The 21,472-nt window shown below is 43.8% G+C and overlaps 1 protein-coding gene across 10 annotated transcripts in view; it reads left to right on the top strand.

The window, feature by feature from the left end:
- Positions 1-10,172: 10,172 nt before the first annotated feature.
- Positions 10,173-21,472, top strand: part of PTPRA (protein tyrosine phosphatase receptor type A) — a gene marked incomplete at both ends in the record, with an annotated part of 62,484 nt that continues 51,184 nt past the window's right edge. For 6 of the 10 annotated variants that reach the window (XM_080716794.1, XM_080716800.1, XM_080716798.1 and 3 more), the window contains 2 exons: positions 10,173-10,245; positions 10,988-11,332. In XM_080716794.1, coding sequence (XP_080572920.1) covers positions 10,173-10,245; positions 10,988-11,332 — 418 coding nt within the window. Of the gene's footprint in view, positions 10,246-10,987; positions 11,333-18,585; positions 18,613-21,472 lie in introns of all 10 variants that reach the window. The other 4 variants (XM_080716802.1, XM_080716799.1, XM_080716795.1 and 1 more) reach the window with 2 other exon arrangements.

Genomic DNA, 21,472 nt, shown 5'->3' with positions numbered 1-21,472 from the left:
CTTATAGGCCATTTGTTGTATTTCTTCTTTGGAGAAATGTCTAATCATGTCCTTGCCCAACACGTGTGTACGTGTGTGTACATGTGTGTGTTATTACTGGAGACTGGATCCAGGGCCCCATGTGTGCTAAGCAAGCACTCTGCCACTGAGCCCCATCCCAGCCCCCTTTCTATAGTTTTTAATCAGGTTGTTTTTTGTTTTTGAAATGTCGAGGCTACCTATATAGTCTGGATGTCAATTCCTTAGCCCATATGTGATTTATGCCCATCCTTGTTTTTTTTTCCATTTGTTTGTAGTGTCCTTTGATTTACAAATGGTTTTACTTTTGATGAAGTCTAAAGTGTACAATTTATCTATTTCTAAATCTCCACATTTTTGTCTCTTGTTTTTTCGCCCATGCTTTGGTATTATGTCCAAGAGACTGTTGCCAAATCCAGTGATATGAAATTTCTGCCCTGTGTGTTTTTCTAAGTGTTTTAGTTTTACATCTTTGACCCATTTTGAGTTCATTGAGGTATGTGGTTAAAGGTAAGGCTCCACTCCATTCTTGCATGTGGACATCCAGGTTTTTAGGTACCAGTCCTTTGAGTTTGTTTTTGGTACTGAAGATTGAACTCGGTGGTGTTTTACCTCAGATGTGCATCCTCAGCTATTGTATGTTTTGAAATAGGATCTTGCTAGATTAGTGAGGGTCTCACTACATTGCTGAGGCTGTGTTTGAACCTGTGGGGTTTTGTCTCAGCCTCCCGAGTACTGGGATTACAAGGCACGTGCCACCGGCTCAACTCGGGCACCTTTTTTTTTTCTTGCAGTTTAACCCAGGGACATTCTACTCAGAGCTACACTTACTTTTTTTTTTTTTTTTTGGTGCTGGGGTTCCTGGAAACCCTTCTACCTCTGGGCTACACTCCCAGATCTATTTTATATTTTATTTAGAAACAGGGTCTCTAAAGCCAGCGTGGCTAGCTTCAAACCTGCGCATCCTCCTGTCTCTGCCTCCCAAGTGCGGGGATGACAAGCGTGCGCCACCACGCCCGGCTACACTTACTATTTTTTTATTCTTTATTTTGAAATAGGATCTCATTACATTGAAGAGAACCTCACTAAGTAATTGAGTCTGACTGCAAGTCTGCGATCCTCATGTCTCAGCCTCCCAAGTACTGGGGTTACAAGTGTGTGCCACTGCACTTGGCTAGGCATCTTTTTTTTTTTTTTTTTTTTTTTTTTTTGGTGGGTCTGGGGTTGGAGCCCAGGGGCTTTCGAACTCTGGGCTACATCCCCTGCCCTATTTTTTATTCTTTATTTTGAAACGGGGTCTCACTGAGTTGCAGAGGGCCTCACTAAGTAGCTGAGGCTGTCCACGAACCACGATCCTCCGGTCTCAGCCTCCCAAATGCTGGGATTACAAGCGTGTGTCACCACGCCTGGCAGCTAGGCATCATTTTTTGAAAAAGCTATCCACTGAATTGTTTTTGTACCTTTCCTAAAAATTATTTTGGTATATTTGTGTGAGTCTATTTCTGGTTTAGTATTTCATCCCATTTTTCTATATCCATCCCTCTGCTAACACTACACTTTTTTGATTACGGTAGCTACACAGGAAACTTGAACATTGGGTGGACAGATTCCTCTCAGCTTCTTGACCTAGTTTATTTCAGTTTTTAATTTTATAAGATAGCCTGTACTGTATTTGGTCTTATTTTTTATCTTTTGTGGCACTGGCAGCAGAACTTACAGTCTCACCGCATCACCTTCGTGGTCTGTCTGTTCTCAGGGATTCCGCCTGTGGAGGGAGCTGCGCTGCGTCCCACTGAAACCAGGGGCCTCTTCCCTTTTACTTGAACATCCCTTTTACATCGCTTTCCTCAGAAGCCCCGCAAGGGGGGCTGGCTCCTCCCTCGGTCGGTCTAGTGCCTGCTCGCTGGGAAGCTCCTGGGCAGCTTTGCGGGCTGTTTTCGCTCACTGGCCGCCCGCCCCTGCGTGCTGTTCCTTCCCCGTCCGCGGTGGTGCGGATCCACGTCTGCTCATCAACACCCACCCACTGCTGCCTCTTGTGCTTGTCAGATGTCTCCTGCCTGGCTGCGCGTCGCTGATTTGTCCCTCAGGCAGCTGTCCTCTTTCCATCGCTGGCTCTCCGCCTGCCTCCATGGCAGCTGCTCCGTCAGTGCCTGCTGCCTGCCATTCTGCCCTTCTCCCCAGCCCTGCAGGTACACGTGTGGCGCAGCGCACACACTCTCCTCCCTCAGAACCCAACTCGCCACCTTCCCCGCCCCGGCAGCCCCTGCTGGTCATCCTCCAGCGGAGAGCATTGCTGCTCACTTAGGTCAGGCACCTGGACCTGCCTTACCTCCAGCATCTCACCAAGTGTTTAATTCTATTCCCATCACGTGTCATTTTAGCTGTAATCCCAGCGTTTGGAAGGAGGATCATGGTTCGAGGACAGCCTCAGCTACTTAGTGAGGCCCTTCAAGACAATTCAGTGAGAACCTGCTTCAAAAAATAAAAAAGACAGCCGGGCGTGGTGGTGCACCCTTATAATCCCAGCGCTTGGGAGGAGACAGGAGGATTGCACAGGTTTGAAGCCAGCCTCAGCTACTGAGGCTCTCAGCAACTTAGTGAGACCCTGTTTCCAAATTAAAAAAAAAAAAAAAAAAGGTCTGGGAGTATAGCCTGGAGGTAGAAAGCCTCTGGGTTCCACCCCCAGTATCACAGAAAGAAAGAAAGAAAGAAAGAAAGAAAGAAAGAAAGAAAGAAAGAAAGAAAGAAAGAAAGGAAGGAAGGAAAGAAGGAAGGAAGGAAGGAAGGAAGGAAGGAAGGAAGGGAGGGAAGGAAAGAAAAGAGAAAAGAAAAAAGAAAAGAAAAGAAAGAAGACTAAAAAACAGGACTGGGGATGTAGCTTGGAGGTAACATTCCTCTGGGTTCCATCCCCAGTACCGAAAATAAAAAAAAGAAAGGAAAGTGTCATCTTAGTCTCTGCCACACACCCCTGCCCTGCTAGAAGTGTCTACACTATTGTCTCCATCAGCTCTTAAGGCTTCAGGGATTTCATGTCACACTTCGTGGCTAGAGTTCCCTCTTTTGTCCACAGCTACCTGAGGAACAGGCGTGTTCTCCTTAATACTGGCACTCAGGCATCTTCTTCTCCTTGCCCTCCAGTGAGAGGACCTGGTTCTCCTGGCCCTGGCACCTGCTGACAGGGAGTGTGTGGTCAGGGAGTGGGGCTCTTTGGCCAAAAGCCAACGCGTTCTCTCCGCACTATTCTGCATGCTAGTGCCTGGTTCCTTCTTGAGTACAGGATATATGTTTCAACTAATTTACCCTGAAATGCATAGAAGCTTGTGTAATTGCTTTGCTGTGGGCTGAGCACTCAAGATATCGGCAGTGTGGTAGAAGCCCCCAGCCCCCGGGTCCACAACACAGTCATATCACACATCAGTGGAGCAGTTGGGGCGGGGGAAGCGAGAGGACCCATGCAGATGCTGAAAGCAGGTGTGGCTGACTGAACAGCCGTGGGCATCGCCCTGTCTGTCCCAGTGCAGAGCCGAGAAGTGGATACCCCTCGAAGATGACGCAGGTCCACAATGCTGAAGTCGAATTGTAAGACATTTAGGAAAGGTTCTTAGACATTCAGTATCAGGAAAACTACAGCTCTGAGTTTGCAGTTTTCTTCTATCCTAGGGCTTTTAAGTATTGCTAATGGCATTTTTGTTTTCTTTGTTATTTGAATATTTATCTTTGCTGATTGAACAACCCAGGATATATGTGGTAGAAACATTTTTTAAATAAATCTTTTTGTAATGAAACAAGGACTGTGTATCGGCTCTTCGTCTGGGTGTGGGAAGCAGGAGAGAGGAAGATTGTGCGCCACTGTGTCCAGCGCACGAGGGAAAAGAGCAGACGTGGCGACCCATAGCCCACGGCCTCCCTGCTCAGTGTTCTGTACCCGGCTACGCAGAGCATCGTGGTCCCCAGTGCTTCCTGAAAGTGAACATTTAGAAACGAGTTTCTTGTATTATTTTGGATTTCCTAGGATTACCCTGTCTGTTGTTGCTTAATGGAAGCCGGTAAGACAGGAGAGGAAGTTAGACACAATAACTTACCAAAAGCACACTGGAGGGTCTGGTTAAAATAAATGTGGGATGTCCCTATGCCGAAACACTGCAGCCCTGGTGAAGAAAGGTGCTGTGCGTATCGATACGGGAGGTGGTTAGGTTAGACATTATGTATGTAAGACCCTGTTTATAATTTCTTAATATGTGTGCATGTGCTGTTATAGCATAGAAAACCTCTGGAAGATAGAGAAGGAAGTGTTTAGTGATCTCTTGGAAAATGGGACTGGCAGGTGTGAATGCGACTCACGTTGCTTATGTTCTTCAGTCTGTGCCTCCTGTAATGAGCACACTTCACTTTTAAATAAATTAATTTTCAATATGTGATGGTGGGAGAGAAGGACCAGTGGCTTTCTTATTTACCAAAAGTAAACCTTTAATAAGTAGCATTAAAAGATTCCATTCACAGTGGTAACATAAACTACTCGGCATCAATGCAGGAAAAAAATGTTTTGAGGTCAAATGCCCCTGGGTTCCATCCCAGACCTGCAAAAAAAAAAGTCTTCTCTCTGAACTGATTATCAGTCATATAAAATTTTTTAAATATAGAGAAAACTTTGAAGAATATAAAAAACTTGAAAAAACCAAGAAAATGCTGTGTTACAGGATTGTAAGATTCGATTCTATTAAAATGTCTTCTCAAGCCGGGCGTGGTGGTGCACGCTTGTAATCCTAGCATTGGGGAGGCTGAGACTGGAGGATCGTGGTTCGTGGACAGCCTCAGGTACTTAGTGAGGCCCTCTGCAACTTAGGGAGATCCTGTTTCAAAATAAAGAACAAAAAACAGGACCGCCTATATTACCATTGTCCAGGAAGAAAACTCATGTTCTTTCAGTAAATATTCAGTCTCTTTCCTAAGAAACAATTGTTGTGATTATTTTCCTAGCATAGGTTACTTTTGCTTTTCCTAGAACTTTGTATATATGAAGTCATACATTTATATATTCTCTTGTGTAAGGCTTATTGAGTCAATAACTCAGCAATGTTTTTTAAACTCATCTGTGATGTGTCAGTAATTCTTTGGTGAAAATATACCTTATATATTCTCTTATCAATGGTCACCTGGGCTTTCAGAGTTTTGTTTTGTTTTGTTTTGTGGTACAGGGGATGGAACCCAGGGCCATAACCCAGGGCCATTGTACCTCCAAGCTACACCCCAGCCCTATTTTTTATTCTTTATTTTGAAACAGGTCTCACTAAGTTGCAGAGTAGCTAAGGCTGGCCTCAACCCTGTGATCCTCCTGTCTCAGCCTCCCAAGGACTGGGATTATAAGCGTGATGCATCACCACACCTGGCTTCAGGTTTTTAAAATTATTTTAGTCAGACATGGTGGCACACACTTAGATTCCCAGTCCTTGGAAGGCTGAGACAGGAAGATGGCAGGTTTGCAGCCAGGCCCTGCTACTTATGAGGCCCTCTGCAACTTAGGGAGACCCTGTTTAAAAATAAAAAAATAGGGCTGGATGTGTAGCTTGGAGGTAGAATGCTCCTGGGTCCATCCCAGTACTGGGGGAAAAAAAGTAGTTATTACTTATGGTACTATATCTCCAGCTCTTTTTATTTTGAATTAAGGTCTCACTGAGTTATTAAATTGAACCTGTAATCCTCCTGTCTCGGCCTTCCAAGTGCACCACCGCTCTGGGCTAGGGTTTTGTTATGAACATTTTTGTACAAGTCTTTTGGTGGGCATATGTTTTTTGTTTCTCCTGGGTAATGTATGAAGATGGAAATTATTGGATCGTAGAGTAGGTATATATTTAGTTTTACAAGTATCTGCCAAGCAAACTCATTTTGAAATAGAATTGAAATATCACAAATATTGTAAATCATCATGTGACAAGGCAGAACCATTCCCGTTTCCCCCAGAGTTTCTGGCATCATGCAGACTACAGCTGAGAAGGCTGGTTTCCTTCTGATACTTGAGAAGTCATATTTTCCTCATCTATTAGAGAAATTGACCTTTGTGAATGAGTTGCACATATTTTTAAGGAGGTTGTTCTTTGTTATTGAAGCAGCCATTTTAATGACATGGTTGAAAATGAACCCAGATTACCATGGAAGCAGCTCTTTCTAGAAATCTGGCATGAGGCAGCGTAGAGCGAACGCTAGCTGGAGGGTTGATGGAGGTCCAGAGGAGTTCCCACCTCTCCTTTGGGAAGCTCTTGACGGTGTTAGGTGCAGGTGCGAGCGGGAGGAGTACAGGCTGCGGTGGCTCCTGAGGTGCTGAGATCCTTGGGGGGCTTCAGGGAAGAAATCAGTTCCTAGGTGTGGCGAGTAGGAGTTAAGGGTGTTCCAGTCCAGACGCTTCTGTTTTCTCGGGGGGGAAGACAAGACCGACAGCCGAGGGTACAGAAGGAGGAGGTTTGAAACCCTTGCCGTGGAGAACTGGGAATCTGGACCAGGAAGTGCTGAGAGATTTTGTTGAGGGTTGCATCGAGGTAGAAGTAATGATCTCTAGATTTACCAACCTCGTGGCTTGCTCAGCTTTGGGGAAGAGCGTTTAGTAAGCCGCATGCACAGCTGAAAGTTTAGCCCTAGTGTTGACAGAACAGGTAGCAAGGGAATTAAGGACGTTGCAAGGGAATGACTGAACGGACGTCGACCTTTCCTGGTCTGTAGAGAAGCAAATAAAGACAAGGCAGAGAGATCAGAAAGGAAATGAGGGACAGAGGTCTGGCTGAAGTCAGAGCAGGCCTAGGAGGCAGCAGACGGGGCTGTAAGGATGGGAGAGCGGTTGCGAGTGGAAAGGTAGTCTGTGCGAGGACTTGAGGGTGACGGCAGAATCTCAAGTCGAGCCTGTGTGTGTCGGGGGGCGGAAGCAGAGCAGAGGTGTAGGCCAGTGCAGTGGGGGAAGTCGGGCACTGAGGCTAGCCACGCGGAGGTTGTGGCTGTCTTCTGTGAGGATGTTGAAGTGATTCAGGAAAATGTCAGGACTGGCAAATGGAAAGAAAATGGTGAGTCATATTACAGTGTCTCCAGGGTACTAGGAAACCGCAGTGTAAAAGGCTTCCTGGACCGTTAGAGCAGACTCCAGGAGAGGTGCACAGGAGGAGAGTAAACCCTACTTCCTGACGCGGAGCTGCGGGTGCTTGGAATAGACCAGAGGAGGGAAGTAAGGAGTGTGTGTGTGTGTGTGTGTGTGTGTGTGTGTGTGTGTGTGTGTGTTACTGAGTATGGAACCCAGGGGCCTTCTGCCTTTGGGCTATACTCCCAGACATATTTTATATTTTATTTGGAAACAGAGTCTCACTAAGCTGCTAAGAGCCTCACTAAGTAGCTGAGGCTGGCTTTGAACCTGCACAATCCTCCTGTCTCTGCCTCCCAAGTACTGGGATTACAAATTTGTGCCACCACGCCCGGCTTATTTTTGTTTTATTTTGAAATGGGTCTCAGCTAAGTTGCTGAGGGCCTCGATAAGTTGCTGAGGAATTACCAGCATATGCCACTGTACCCAGCTTCAGCTCTCCTTATTTATTTATTTATTTATTTATTTATTTATTTATTTATTTATTTATTTTGCTGGTCTGGGGATGGAACCCTGGGGCATTAGACCTCTGAGCCACACCCCCTGCCCTATTTTTTATTCTTTATTTTTTGAAACAGAGTCTCACTAAGTTGCAGAGGGTCTCGCTAAGTAGCTGAGGGCCTCGCTAAGTAGCTGAGGCTGTCCGCGAACCACAATCCTCCAGTCTTAGCCTCCCAAATGCCAGGATTACAACTGTGCACCCCCATGCCCAGCTCGGCTCTCCTTTTTAAGTCTGAAGACACATTCTCCTAAACTGTCAAGGCTGGTCTTGAACTTGCAGTTTTCTTGCATCCGCCTGTAAGTAGCTAGGATTACAGGCATGCCCGGCCATGCCCAGCTTTTGTATTTTCTTAGCTGATTTTCTCTTCTGTAAATTATCTGTTTAGGTCTTTCATAGTTTTCAAAATCAGAGTCATGGGACTGGGGCTGTAGCTCAGTGGTAGAGCATGTATTAGGCCCTGAGTTCCATCCCCAGCAGCAATAAAAAAAATTAGGGAGGGATCTTTTTTTTTTTTTTTTTCTTTTGGTGGTACTAGGGGTGGAACCCAGAGGATTTCTACCTCCGGGCTATACTCCCAGACCTATTTTATATTTTATTTGGAAACAGGGGCTCACTAAGTAGCCGAGGCTGACTTCGAACATGTGCGATCCTCCAGTCTCAGCCTCCCAAGTGCAGGGATTACAAGCGTGCGCCACCACGCCCGGCTGGGAGGGATCTTTATATTTTCAATATTGATATATGAGTTCTTATTTTAATACTTGGTCTTATTTGTGATAATTTACTCAGTTTGTTTCCTTTTTGTTAATAGGCTTTATTTTTAGGTTCACAGAAAAATTGAGCAAAAAGTATAGCGAATTCTCAGATACCTCCTGCTCTCACATATGACCATCTTCCCCATTGGCAGCATTCCACAGCAGGGTGCATGTGTTGTATCTGATGAGCCTACATCGACTCTTGGTCATCACGGAAGCTCTGTAGTTTACATTAGCGTTCACTCAAAGTGATGGACACTCTGTGGATTTGGACAAATGTGTCATGACACGTAGCCATCGATGTGGTATCATACAGAAGAGTTCCATTGCCCAAAAAATCCTCAGTGCTATACCAACATGTCCCTCTCTCCCTTCTAACCCCACAGCTTCTGATCTTTTACTGCCTCCATGGTCTTATCTTTTCCAGAATGTCATATGCAATAGTACCTCCTTATCCACAGGGACACATCCCAAGACCCTGTTGCATGCCGGAAATCATACGTAGTACTACACCTCACAGTCCTTTTTCCTCTATACGCATACCTATACATGATGACGTTTAATTTATAAATTAGGCATAGTAATAGATTGAATGAACTATAATAAAAGTTGTATGGATGTGATCTCTCTCGAAAGAAGCAAGACAAATGCTATTTCTGACTATGGTTGGCTGCAGGTAGCTGAAACTGGAAAAGCAAAGCACTGCTATAAGGGCGACTACTATAACTGGACTCATACACTGCACGGCCTTCCAGATTGGCTTCTTCCACTTAGTAATATTCATTTACATTTTGTCAGTGTCTTTTTGTGGCTTTAGCTCTTTTCTTCCTTTTTTTTTGGTGTGGCACTGGGGATTGAACCCAGGGGTGTTCTACCTCCAAGCTATACCTCCTCCCCTATTTTTTTATTCTTTATTCTTTGAAACAGGTTCTCACTAAGTTGCAGAGGGCCTCGCCAAGTAGCTGAGGCTGTCCAAGAACTGCGATCCTCTGGTCTCAGCCTTTCCAAATGCTGGGATTACAAGCATACGCCACCACACCCGGCTCTCTTTCTTATTTTTAAAACAAGGTCTCAACTAAGTTGCGGAGGGCCTCATTAAGCCAAGGCTGAGCCGGGCATGGTGGCGCACGCTTGTAATCCCTGCACTTGGGAGGTGGAGACAGGAAGATTGCGCAGGTTTGAAGCCAGCCTCACTGGCTTAAGAGACCCTGTTTCCAAATAAAAAATATAAAAATAGTTCTGGGAGTGTAGCCCAGAGATAGAAGGGTTCCATCCCCAGTACCACCAAAAATAATAATAATAATAAGCCAAGGCTGGCCGTGATCTTTTTGTCTCAGCCTCCCAAGTTCTGTGATTACAAGTGTGTGCCACCACACCTGGCTGCTTTGGATCAATTCTTCTTTCCTTCCTTCCTTCCATTTTCTTCTTCTTTCTTTCTGTTTTCCTTTTTTTTTGGGGGGGGGTTACTGAGGATAGAACCAAGGGGGATTCTACCTCTCAGCTACACTCCCAGCCCTATTTTATTTTTTAATTTGAAGCAGGATCTCACTAATATGCCAAGGGTCTTGCTTAGTTGCTGAGGCTGGGCTTGAACCTGTGATCCTTCTGTTTCAGTCTCCCAAGTACTAGGATTACAGGTGTGTTACCAACACACCCAGCCTATACATACATTTTAGTAGCTAGAAAGATCCTACGCAAAACCCTCATGTATTTTGAGTCATTTGGACACGGGGATCATAGCATTGGGCCTCATCTAACATAGCTCCCTGTTTTGCAGGTCAGCATGGATTCCTGGTTCATTCTTGTTCTGCTTGGCAGTGGTCTGACTCATGTCAGCGCCAGCAATGCAACCACAGGTAAATTCTCACTTGAGAAGGCTGCTGTTTGAAATAGGATGCTGATTTCACATACCGTGGCCCAAATTTGAAGACCTGGGTGGCACTGAAGAAAAGATTATTAAAATGTACTTGAAATTGATGGTAAATAAGTATCTTTGAAAATTCTCTCAATTATATTGAATGCTCAGCATTGTTCTACATACTATATGATATTTTGAATGTATCAAAGAGAGAGCCGGGCGTGGTGGCGCACGCTTGTAATCCCCGCGCTTGGGAGGCTGAGACAGGAGGATCGCACAGGTTCGAAGCCAGCCTCAGCTACTTAGTGAGGCTCTCAGCAACTTAGTGAGACCCTGTTTCCAAATGAAGTATAAAATGGGTCTGGGAGTATAGCCTAGGGGTGGAAAGCCCCTGGGTTCCACCCCCCAGTACTACAAAAAAATAAAATAAATAAAAAATAAATATATCAAAGAGATTGTGATCTTTCCTAAAAAGTATAAAAAAGAGAAGAAAACTGATTATGTGTAAGACTATATATTGATTCTGAGGAACTACGTGAATAGTCCTGTCTCTCCTGTACACAGTCCTTTCGAGGGGATAGGGAGGGTGCAGCCTTGGATTCAAATGTGCATGTGTGCGTGTGTGTCGGTCTTTTTCTGGCCCCTACATATCTGAAGAGTCTTATTAGGGTTTGTTGCTTTGTGTCATAACTGTTGAGCTTCACACTCTTCATGTGGTGTTTCCTTTTTGCTGTTTGTAGTTTCACCTTCCTTAGGAATTACAAGATCACTTAAAGCATCAACAGCAGGATCAGTTAAAGAAGAGAACAGAACTTCACACCCAGTCTCTCCAGTGACCTCCCCGTCTGCGGCACCAACAACATTCAGCCCAAATGTAACTCTGGGACCCACCTACGTAACCACCATCAATTCTTCATACTCTGCCAGCGGGGCCACACCAACAGCAAGCACCGATTCTGTAGGCACTACCGCTTCACCCAATGGAACGTGGCTTCCAGACGGCCAGTTCATAGATGCCAGAACAGAGCCCTGGGAGGGGAACGCCAGCACTGTGGCAACCACTCCTGAAGCCTTCCCTCCTTCAGGTACTGGTGATTTCTGGGCATCTCTTCACCCTTTTATTATCTTCGTATATGTTTTCTAGCCACAAACATTCTTAATATACATAAAATTGCCCAAAAAAGTAATGAAATGTAGACACAAGGATTTTTTAAGAATACCTGGGTAGCAGAGAGGTAAGAGGAGAGAAGAAAGATTCTGGAGGATATCTTTCTGCTACATGAGATCATGGTTAAATTGCGGAGGCTTAAGCGGGTTTAAAGGCAAAAGAAGGTTGAAAACACGAGAGAAAAAGGAGGTAATTGATGGTGCAAGAGACTGAATACGATAGGGTACAGGAGAAGTAACAAGATTAGCCTTGAACAGGAAGCGCCATGGGACCTGGGCGGGAGAATGAAAATGAATGTCCCACAGCAGTTAGATCAGAGTGGAGACCAGTGTCCAGGGCTGGGTTGGAAGGAGCTCTGGAGGCTGTTGGGTGCAATGCCAGTTGCTCAGGGCCTCCGCCCAGCCTGTCTCCTGAGTCAGAGTGCGTGGTTGAAGCAGAGGTGGCCCTGAGGACAGACCTGAGACCTGGGTCTGAGACACGTGAGCTGGGTCAAATTTCTGGCTTCTTTGAGGCTCAGGTTCTTAGTATGTAAGAGGATGTGAGGGTCCCTCAGAGAGCTATTGTGAGGAATAAATAGTCATTCCCTCATTGCCCTGTAACGGTCGTTCCTTTTCTTTTGGTGGTACTGGGGTTCCTGGAAACCCTTCTACCTCCTGGCTACACTCCCAGACCTATTTTATATTTTTTATTTGGAAACAGGGTCTCTTAAGCCAGCGAGACTGGCTTCGAACCAGCGCGATCCTCCCGTCTCCACCTCCCAAGCACAGGGATTACAAGCGTGCGCCATCACGCCTGGTTGGTCATTCCTTTTCTAACAAAATTACTGTTCCCTTTTCTCTGATCCTATCTCCTGGGCTAAAATTTCTTCCCTCTCTGTGGATTCCGCTAGGTGGGACATGTGAGGCTCAGGGTGGCATTCAGAAAGTACTTGCTGAAGCTGGGCGTGGTGGTACACACTTGTAATCCCAGCATTTGGGAGGCCAAGACAGGAGGATCGTGGTTCTCAGACAGCCTCAGCTGCTTAGTGAGGCCCTTTGCAACCAGTGAGACACTGTTTCAAAATAAAAAAATATATATATATATATAAAAAAAAACAGGGCTGTTGTGTATAGCTGAGGTAGAACGCCCCTGGGCTCCATCCCGGTACCATATTTCAGTTAGACCTTACAGCACAGACCTACATCTGCCTGCTTTAATCTCATTTTTCTATGCCAAAGGTAATAAAGCATTTGAAGTTAAAAGTATAGTCTGTGGGGCTATAATCTCTAAATCCTAACTCTGCTGCAAGCTCACTGTGTGAATTCACTGTGTGAATCTCTCGTTATATACCTCAGTTTCTTCATCTGTAAAATTGGAATGAATGATGGTAATAGTTGTTACTTCAGAGAGGACCTCTTCAGATGGAACAAATTCAGTGCACATGGCAAGCACTCTTTTTAAGTATTAATGTTACAATTATTGCTTTGACAGTTATTAATAAAATATACGCATATGTGTGACACCCCACTATTCTCAATCAGATAGAGATCTGCATACAAATAATGTCTGATATTTGCTTTATGCCTTAACATTATAGTTTTATCATACTATAATGCCTAACAGGTGGTAAAAGTTTTGTAGAATAATCCCACGAGGTAAGTTTATGTTTTACAGGTGGAGTTTTGTAATGATGAAACCATAACTTATGGAATAGTTTTCAAAGTGCAAATTATGATCCATTCATGATACAGTTTTACTGGGCCACGACTAGTGTTTTCTTTTCATGGATAGCCTATTCTTTTCATTTTACATGTATCGTCTTGTGAAGGATGCACACACTGAATAAGTGTGAAGTGTATCCGTGCTGTTGGTCTTGGTCATGGCTTGGGGAGGAAAGGCAGGATAATCTGTGCAGTTCAAGGATAAGTGGATGAGCTGAGACCTACACAGTCCCGACTGGCTTCACAGCCTGTGTTCTGTTCTGGACTGTCTTCATTTGGCAGTTCTGTGAGGTGACCATGGAAATTGTCTCCCTCTAATTCAAGCTTCATGTAAGACTGCAGATAGAGGAGAAGTTATTTGCTATAGATACCGAGGCTTGCACGTGGGAAGTTAGGCATATTTCTCACTTTTGTGGTCTTACCATACTGCTGGTAGGAGACTTAGTTTTCCATACGCTGACTTAGGTCCAAATTCTATCATAACTAAGAATCCACTGGTCATGGTGACTCATTCCTGTCATCCTTGGAAGGCTGAAACAGGAGCATAACAGGTTTGAGGCCAGCCTTAGCAACTCAGCAAGATCCTCAACAACTTTGTGAGACCCTGTCATAGAAGCAGGAAGCCCCTGGATTCAGTCCCCAGTAAGACATACACACACACACACACACACACACACACACACACACACACACACACACACACAGTTATTTTATATTGAACACATTTCATGTCAGAGGAAGCTGAAACTACTTATCACTGGCTTTTATCTAAGACCAGTACAATGCAAGAAAACTACTGTGGAACATGAGGATTTATTTGTTTTAAATGTCACAGTCTACTTATAACCATCATTTTACCAATCCTCCTGTAATGCTTATGTTTGCTTAAATCAGTATTTGATGTGTGATTATATATATATATATATATATATATATATATATATATATATATTCCCCCCCCCCCCCCCCAGTATCAGGGATTGAACCCAGGGGCATTCTACCTCTGAGCTACACACCTAGCCGTATTTTTTCTTCTTTATTTTGAAACAGGGTCTCATTAAGTTGCAGAGGGCCTCACTAAGTAGCTGAGTTTGGCCACGAACCTGTGATTGTCCGGTCTCAGCCTCCCAAGTACTGGGTTTACAAGTGTGCGCCACCACACCCAGCTTATCTTAATTATTTTTGTACTATTTTTCTGCATTTAATAATTGTCTTAATTTTTATTTTGTTAGTTTCTGTTTACTTAATGCTAGCCAATTCTTCCCACATTCTCCAGAGCCTCTCAGTACAGTTTTCTACAAAGTTGGGTTCATTAGATAATGTGCTATTTCATTTTTGCCTAGAGAAATTCCTTCATCTTCTGACAGTCTAGGTTTGTGATCCCTAGGGCTTTACACAGGAGTCAGCCTGGCTTTCCCTCTCTGTCATCCTGGGGTCCCCTTGCTGCTTTCTGCCTGCCACACTCTCCTGCCTTCTGTCATCATTTGCTAGCTTCTTGAGAAAGGAGTCCATGGGCGTGAATTGCATAAAACCTGACCTGGCTACAAGTACTTTTAGGGGTATGGGTAGAATTTGAGGAAAATCCGGGCATAGCGGCGCACATTTGTAATCCCAGCACTTGGGAGACTGAGACAGGAGGATCGCACAGGTTCGAAGCCAGCCTCAGCTACTTAGTGAGGCTCTCGGCAACTTAGTGAGACCCTGTTTCCAAATTAAATATAAAATAGGCCTAGGAGTATAGCCTGGCAGTAGAAAGTCCCTGGGTTCCAGCCCCAGTACCACCAAAAAAAAAAAAAAAAGAATTTGAGGAAATAATTTTCCCCTAAAATTGTGAATTGTTGCCTTAACTGACTCCAAATTTACCAAGCTTGGAGGATTCTACTACTGTTCTAATTGCTAATTCTTTGTGTGCTGTCATTGGTATCCTGAAATTTAAAAGATATGTCATGATATGGGTCTTTTATTATTCTGGGCACTTGATATGCCCTTTGCAACCTTGGTCCTTTTATTCTGAAAATTTTCTCTTATTTGAAAATTTTTCTCCTTCCATTTTCTCTCTCTTCTTCTAAAACTCCTATTTAGATATTAGACTATTTCTGAATTAATTCTTTAGCCTTCTTATTTTCCTATCAACTTTGGCTTTGAGCTTTTTCCCCCACTTTCTTTGAAAATAAGAACTTGTTACAAATCTAGCTAAATTGCTGAGGCTGACCTTGAACCTGCGATCCTCCTTTCTCAGGCTCCCACGTACTGGGGGTTACCACACATGGCTGAATTTGTTATTTTTTTATTTTGAGACAGGGTCTCACTGAGTTTGTGGTCCTTGTGCCTTAGCCTGCCCAATAGCTAGGATCATAGGCAATGTTACAGTACATAGCTATTCCTCGATTGTTGAGATGAACTTTTTTGTCAAGAAGAGCATTAACTTTTGCCAGTGGCCCAGTCAGCATAAATGAGCAGGATTTATATATTTTTTATCTTTTGCTATGGAGGATAATAGTAATAGATTTTAAAATTCTAAGCTGTCGGGCCAGGCGTGGTGGCGCTCGCTTGTAATCCCCGCGCTCGCTTATAATCCCCACGCTTGGGAGGCGGAGACAGGAGGATCGCGCAGGTTTGAAGCTAGCTGCGCTGGCTTAAGAGACCCTGTTTCCAAAAATAAAAAAAAGTATAAAATAGGTCTGGGAGTGTAGCCCGGAGGTAGAAGGGCTTCCAGGAACCCCAGTACCACACACACACAAAAAAAATTCTAAGTTGTATACATTCCTGCAAAAATGTTGTATTATTCTTGTAGCAAACTGCTAAAATCTGTTTGATATTATTTCATGTAGGATTTTTTCCATTGACTTTTGTAGATTAATGTGGGGGGGGGGGTACTGGGGATAGAACCCAAGGGCATTCTACCTCCAAGCTATACCACAGCCCTATTATTTCTTTATTTTGAAACAGGATCTCACCAAGTTGCAGATGGCCTCACTAAGTTACTGAAGCTGGCTGTGATCCTCCTGTCTCAGCCTCCCAAGTACTGGGATTACAAACATGCACCACCATGGCCGGCATTCACAGATTCTTTCTTTTTTTTTTTTTTTTTGTGTGTGGATGGAACTCAGGGGCATTCCACCTTCGAGCTACATCCCCTGCCCTATTTTTTATTCTTTATTTTGAAACAGGGTCTCACTGAGTTGCAGAGGGCCTCACTAAGTAGCCGAGGCTGTCCGCGAACCACGATCCTCCGGTCTCAGCCTCCCAAATGCTGGGGTTACAAGTGTGCGCCACCACGCCCGGCTCTCATAGATTATTTCTAAGTGACCTTGTTTTGTGTTTTTTCCTGTGTGTGTGTGTGTGTGTGTGTGTGTGTGTGTGTGTGTGCACGCACGCGCGCATGCTATTTTTGATAAGTTTTAGTGTTTGATTCCATGAAAAATTTTGAAATTTACACAGAAAATTGCATTTTCTTGGTTTTTTTTTTGGGGGGGGGTTTGGCGGTACTGGGGTTAAGTGTAGGAGCATTCCAACTCTCAGCTACACCTCAGCCCTATTTTTATTTTGAATAGGGTCTCTCTAGGCTGCTGAGAGTCTTACTGCTGGCTCAGGCTGTCCTGGAACCTGTGGTCCTGTCTCAGCCTCCCAAGTACTGGAATTACAAGCGTGCACCACCACACTCCACAGAAGCACGCATTTCATTCACACTTTCTACTTTATCTGAACGAATTTGAGGGAAAGCCATCCCTTCTGGTGAATGTTCACGGCGGCCGTGACCTCTCTCCTCCAGCTTACATGCTGGCATGCCCTTTTTTCTCTTGCTCAGGGGGTTTAGTCTGACTGTCTAGTTCATGTTTTGTTGCTTTTTTTCTCCAAAGAACCTGCTATTACTTCTTTATTCTGTCACTTTTTAGGGGTTTTTTTGTTGTTATTTTTTTCTTTCTGCCTTTACACTTGACAACTGTCTTCTTGAATTGAATGCGTAATTTGTTTACTGTCAGTCTTTCAGGTTAATTAATATATTTAGGCTGGACATGGTGGTGCACGGTTGTAATCGCAGTACTTGGAAGGTTAAGACAGGAGGATCGCAGGTTCAAGGCCAAACTCAGCTTCTTAAGGCACGCTACAACCTTGTGGGATCTTGTTTCAAAATAAAGAATAAAAAATAGGGCTGGGGTACACCTTAGAGGTAGAATACCCCTGGGTATCCATGTAAACACACATACCGCATAGGTATTCCTGGGGTAGGTGTAATAGGGGACAATAGAAGCTGCTTACAAAGACACACCAAAATTTAGTGACTGAAGCAACACCAGAATGTCTTTTCCTTCCCCAGACGTGTCAAAGGACTTTGCCCACCAGCAACCAAGTCCCTTCTCTCATGAGGTCTCACATCCCAACAGTGTTGCTGTAGCTGCTTAGTTATCTGTGTCTTCATTAGGCCCTAGTTCCAGCCCTGAGAATAGAGGGTGTGTAGGTAGTTTATTTTCCAAAAGATTTGGCCTGAAAATTACCCCCATTACTTTTGCTTATTCTCTATTAGCTAAATTTATCACAAGACAATGAAGTCTCAGAAATAGTCTCTACTAGATATCTTCATGCTTAGCTAAAAAATAACAAGGGGTCTGTACCAAAGGCAGGGAGAAGTGTTTTCATCTCTGTTTATTGTGGTCCTAGAATTAGGATTGAACCCAGGCTCTAGCACATGCCAGGCAAGTGCTCTACGCTGAGATGCTCTCCAGCCCCATCACTGTTACTTTTTTTTTTCTTTTAATTTTTTTTTATTGGTGCATTATATTCAAACATCATATTGGGGTAAAAAAAAAAAACTGTGGGCATTCTACTTCTGAGCTACACTCCCAGCCCTAACTTATTTTTATTTTGAACTAAGGACTCACTGAGTTGCTGAGGCTGGCCATAAACCTGCAATCCTCCTGTGTCGGCCTCTCAAGTACTGGGATTACAGGCGTGCACCCCCACTCTTGGCTTCACTGTTAATTTTTAGGTGTTTTAAATTTCAATTTTCAAGTGTTCTTATTATTAGGATTTTGTAAGGGCTTGTAGGTAGGCACTCCACAGGTCTTTGAGAAGATTTTCTCTGTTAGTATATAGAGTTGGGTACACACCAGTCAGATTTTATAATCTCTTATCCTTTAGGTCTTCTATATCCTTACTTAATTTTGTCTCCTTAAATTTTAATGGTCCCTCAAGTCCTGTAGTCATGTATATTTGTGTTTTCCTTGCATTCTCACACCTTGTGTGAATATTGATGCCGCATTGTTGGTGTGCTCAGGAGGCTAGACCACTACAGCTTAGCCAGCCTGGGCTGTCTCCTTTCCGGGTGGTTGGAGGACACCTCACTCTAGCTCCAACGCTTTACATGAAGAAGAGTGTCTGTATTCCTGGAGCTGTTTTGTTTTATCTTGAATTGAATAGCAATGTTTTCCCTTAGCCTGAGTGAATGTTCTATTTTTCACTTACTACGCAGGTAATCCTGACTCCAAGGACAGAAGAGGTGAGCCCTCGCCTTGTCTCTGTCGCCATTTTACATGTGTTGTCCCCGGCGTGCCCTCTGCTCAGTCTGTGGTGACCGCGTACCGTGGCTGTGTGGCTTGTTTTCCCTTAGTTGCTTCCGTATTAATCTCACCGTCTTATTTTGTTTGTTCATAATCTTATTATTAAAGGGTATTGTACTGTTTTCTGCTCTTGGGAATTTGTAAGGGCTTGTAGATTCTGTAGGTCTTTAAAAAAAGGTAAAAGAAAATGTTTTTACATGTAAAAAAAACACAGCTTTGATGTTTTTTGTGGGGGGGTGTTTTTGTGTGTGTGTGTGTGTGGGTCTGGAGATGGAACCCAGGGGCATTTGACCTCCGAGCTGCACCCCCTGCCCTATTTTTTATTCTTTGATTTGAAACCAGGTCTCCCTGAGTTGCAGAGGGCCTCACTAAGTAGCTGAGGCCGTCTGTGAACTGTGATCCTCCGGTCTCAGCCTCCCGAATGCTGGGATTACAAGTGTGCGCCACCACGCCCGGCGCTTTAATGTGTTTTAACAAGTAATAAAATAATTTATTTTAGTCATGTTCTCTTGAAAATATTATTCTTTGGTGATATGAGGCCATAGTTTGTACAGCATAGTTAATTTCTGGTTTCTAGGCTACAATTACCTTTAAATATTTTGGCTTCGTGGTTTTTTTCTCTTAGTCTATAAAAGCCTTTGCGGTTTTTATGGATTTTCAGCACTCTCGTATAAAGTCTCAGCCAGGCGTGGTGGCGCACACTTGTAATCCCAGTATTTGGTAGTCTGAGAGAAGAAGATTGCAGATTTGCAGCCAGCCTCAGCTACTTAGTGAGGTCCTCCGCAATTTAGTGTGATCTTGTTTCAAAACAAAGAATTAAAAAATAAGCTGGGTATGGTGGTGCACGCTTGTAATCCCAGCATTTGGGAGGCTGAAACAAGAGGATCACAGTTCGAAGACAGCCTCAGCTGCTTAGTGAGGCCCTTTGCAACTCAGTGAGACCCTGTTTCAAAGTAAAGAATAAAACATAGGGCTGGGGTGTAGCTCGGAGGTAGAATGTCCTCTGGGTTCCATCCCTAGTACCGCCAAAAAATAAAAATAAAAAAGAACTTAAAGTAGGGCTGGGAGTGTAGCTCGAAGGTAGAATGTTCCTGGGTTAAATCACCCGTACCAAATAATAAATAAAGGAAGGCAGGAAGTCTCTATGGTCTTAGGCACTGCGTCTGTGGTTTAAGCTGAAATCTGAATCCTTTATCACCACGTAGAAAGACAGGAGTGGGCACTGCTTTAAAAGCGGTAAGTTTTACCTAGGACAGTAGTAAGGCTGCCATCAAGGAGCATGAAAGGGAGCGAGAGCACAATTATCTAATAGTCTAAGAATATTCATTACATTTGAGTTTGGAAAGCGATACTCTTTGAGGTTTTCTTTATCATGATTTTCTATTTTATCAAATCAGATCTCCCCTCATTTTATTATTAAATCATGCAGTTTCCCTGTTTAACTGAGTAATGGAATGTTTGAAGGCTCGTGAAGTCCTGAGAAGTAGAGAGTATTTGAGTCACACGTGACTACCCTTTTATGTGTTGGCCATCGGCCGTGGTGTTTGGTAAGGAATAGAGAGGTGTTGTCCTACTGTGTAGAGATTTCCCTCACTATTCTAGATTTGTTCCCCCACCCCATTGCCGGGGATTTTAACCCAGAGCCTTGTGCATATTAGGCAAGTGATCTACCACTGAGCTACAGCTACAGTGTGTACCACCATGCCCAGCTTTTTGTTTTTCTTCTTCTTGTTCTTTTGTGGTGTTAGGGGTTGAACCCAGCAGCATTCTACCTCTGAGCTACACGCCAGCTCTGTTTTATCTTTTTTACTTTGAAACAGTCTCACTAAATTGCTGAGGGCTTCACTAAATTACTGAGGCTGGCTTCAAATTTGCAATCCTTCTGTCTCAGCCTCCCAAGTACTAGAATTGCAGTATGTGTCACTATACCCAGCTCACTCCTGAATTTTAAAAAGAGAGCTGGGCGTGGTGGCACAGGCACGCTTGTAATCCCAGCATTTGGGAGGCTGAGACAGGAGAACCTCAGTTTGCAGCCAGCCTCAGCTACTTAGGCCCTCGGCAACTCAGTGAGACCCTGTTTCAAAATAAAGAATAAAATATTGGGCTGGGGGTGTAACTTGGAAGTAGAATGGCCCTGGGTTCCGTCCCCAGGACTGAAAAAAAAATTTTTTTTTTTAAGTGAGAACTGAGTTGGGGGTGGAGCTCGGCATTAGAATGCCATTGAGTTCAGTTGGGCATGGTGGTGCACACCTGTAATGCCAGTACTTGAGAGGCTAAGACAGGGAGACTGCAGGTTCAAGGACAACTTCAGCAAGCAAATAGTGAAACTCTCACCAACCTAGTGAGACCTAGTGAAAAAATAAAAATAAAAATAGGGCTGGGAATGTGGCTCAGAATTAGAATGTCCCTGGGTTCAATCTGTAGCACCACAAAAAAAAAAAAAAAAAAAAAAAAAAATCTATGACTTCTTCCTCTATTTAGTGTGTTTTCATAAGTGGCCTTTTTTGCTTCAGATATATATATGTTTTACCTGTCTAGTATTTAAATAAATTTAATATTATGGTTTAAAAAAAGAAAAGAAACAAGGAAAGGGTATGTAGCTGAGTAGTAGAGTACTAGCCTAGTGTTTTATTTTTTGATGCTGGGAATGGACTCACCCAGCACCTCATATGTTCTGTGCATGAGCTGTCACTGAGTTACACCCCAGCCCCATTCTATTCTAATTTTAAAGCCAAATACTTTTTGAGAAATGATGAGTCAACTGTTTGGAAATATTTGCCTTATAATGGATTTTGTAAG

Source organism: Muscardinus avellanarius (genome assembly GCF_963383645.1).
Source record: "Muscardinus avellanarius genome assembly, chromosome: 19".
Lineage (NCBI taxonomy): Eukaryota > Metazoa > Chordata > Mammalia > Rodentia > Gliridae > Muscardinus > Muscardinus avellanarius.
This window is presented reverse-complemented; position numbering and strand designations above follow the sequence as displayed.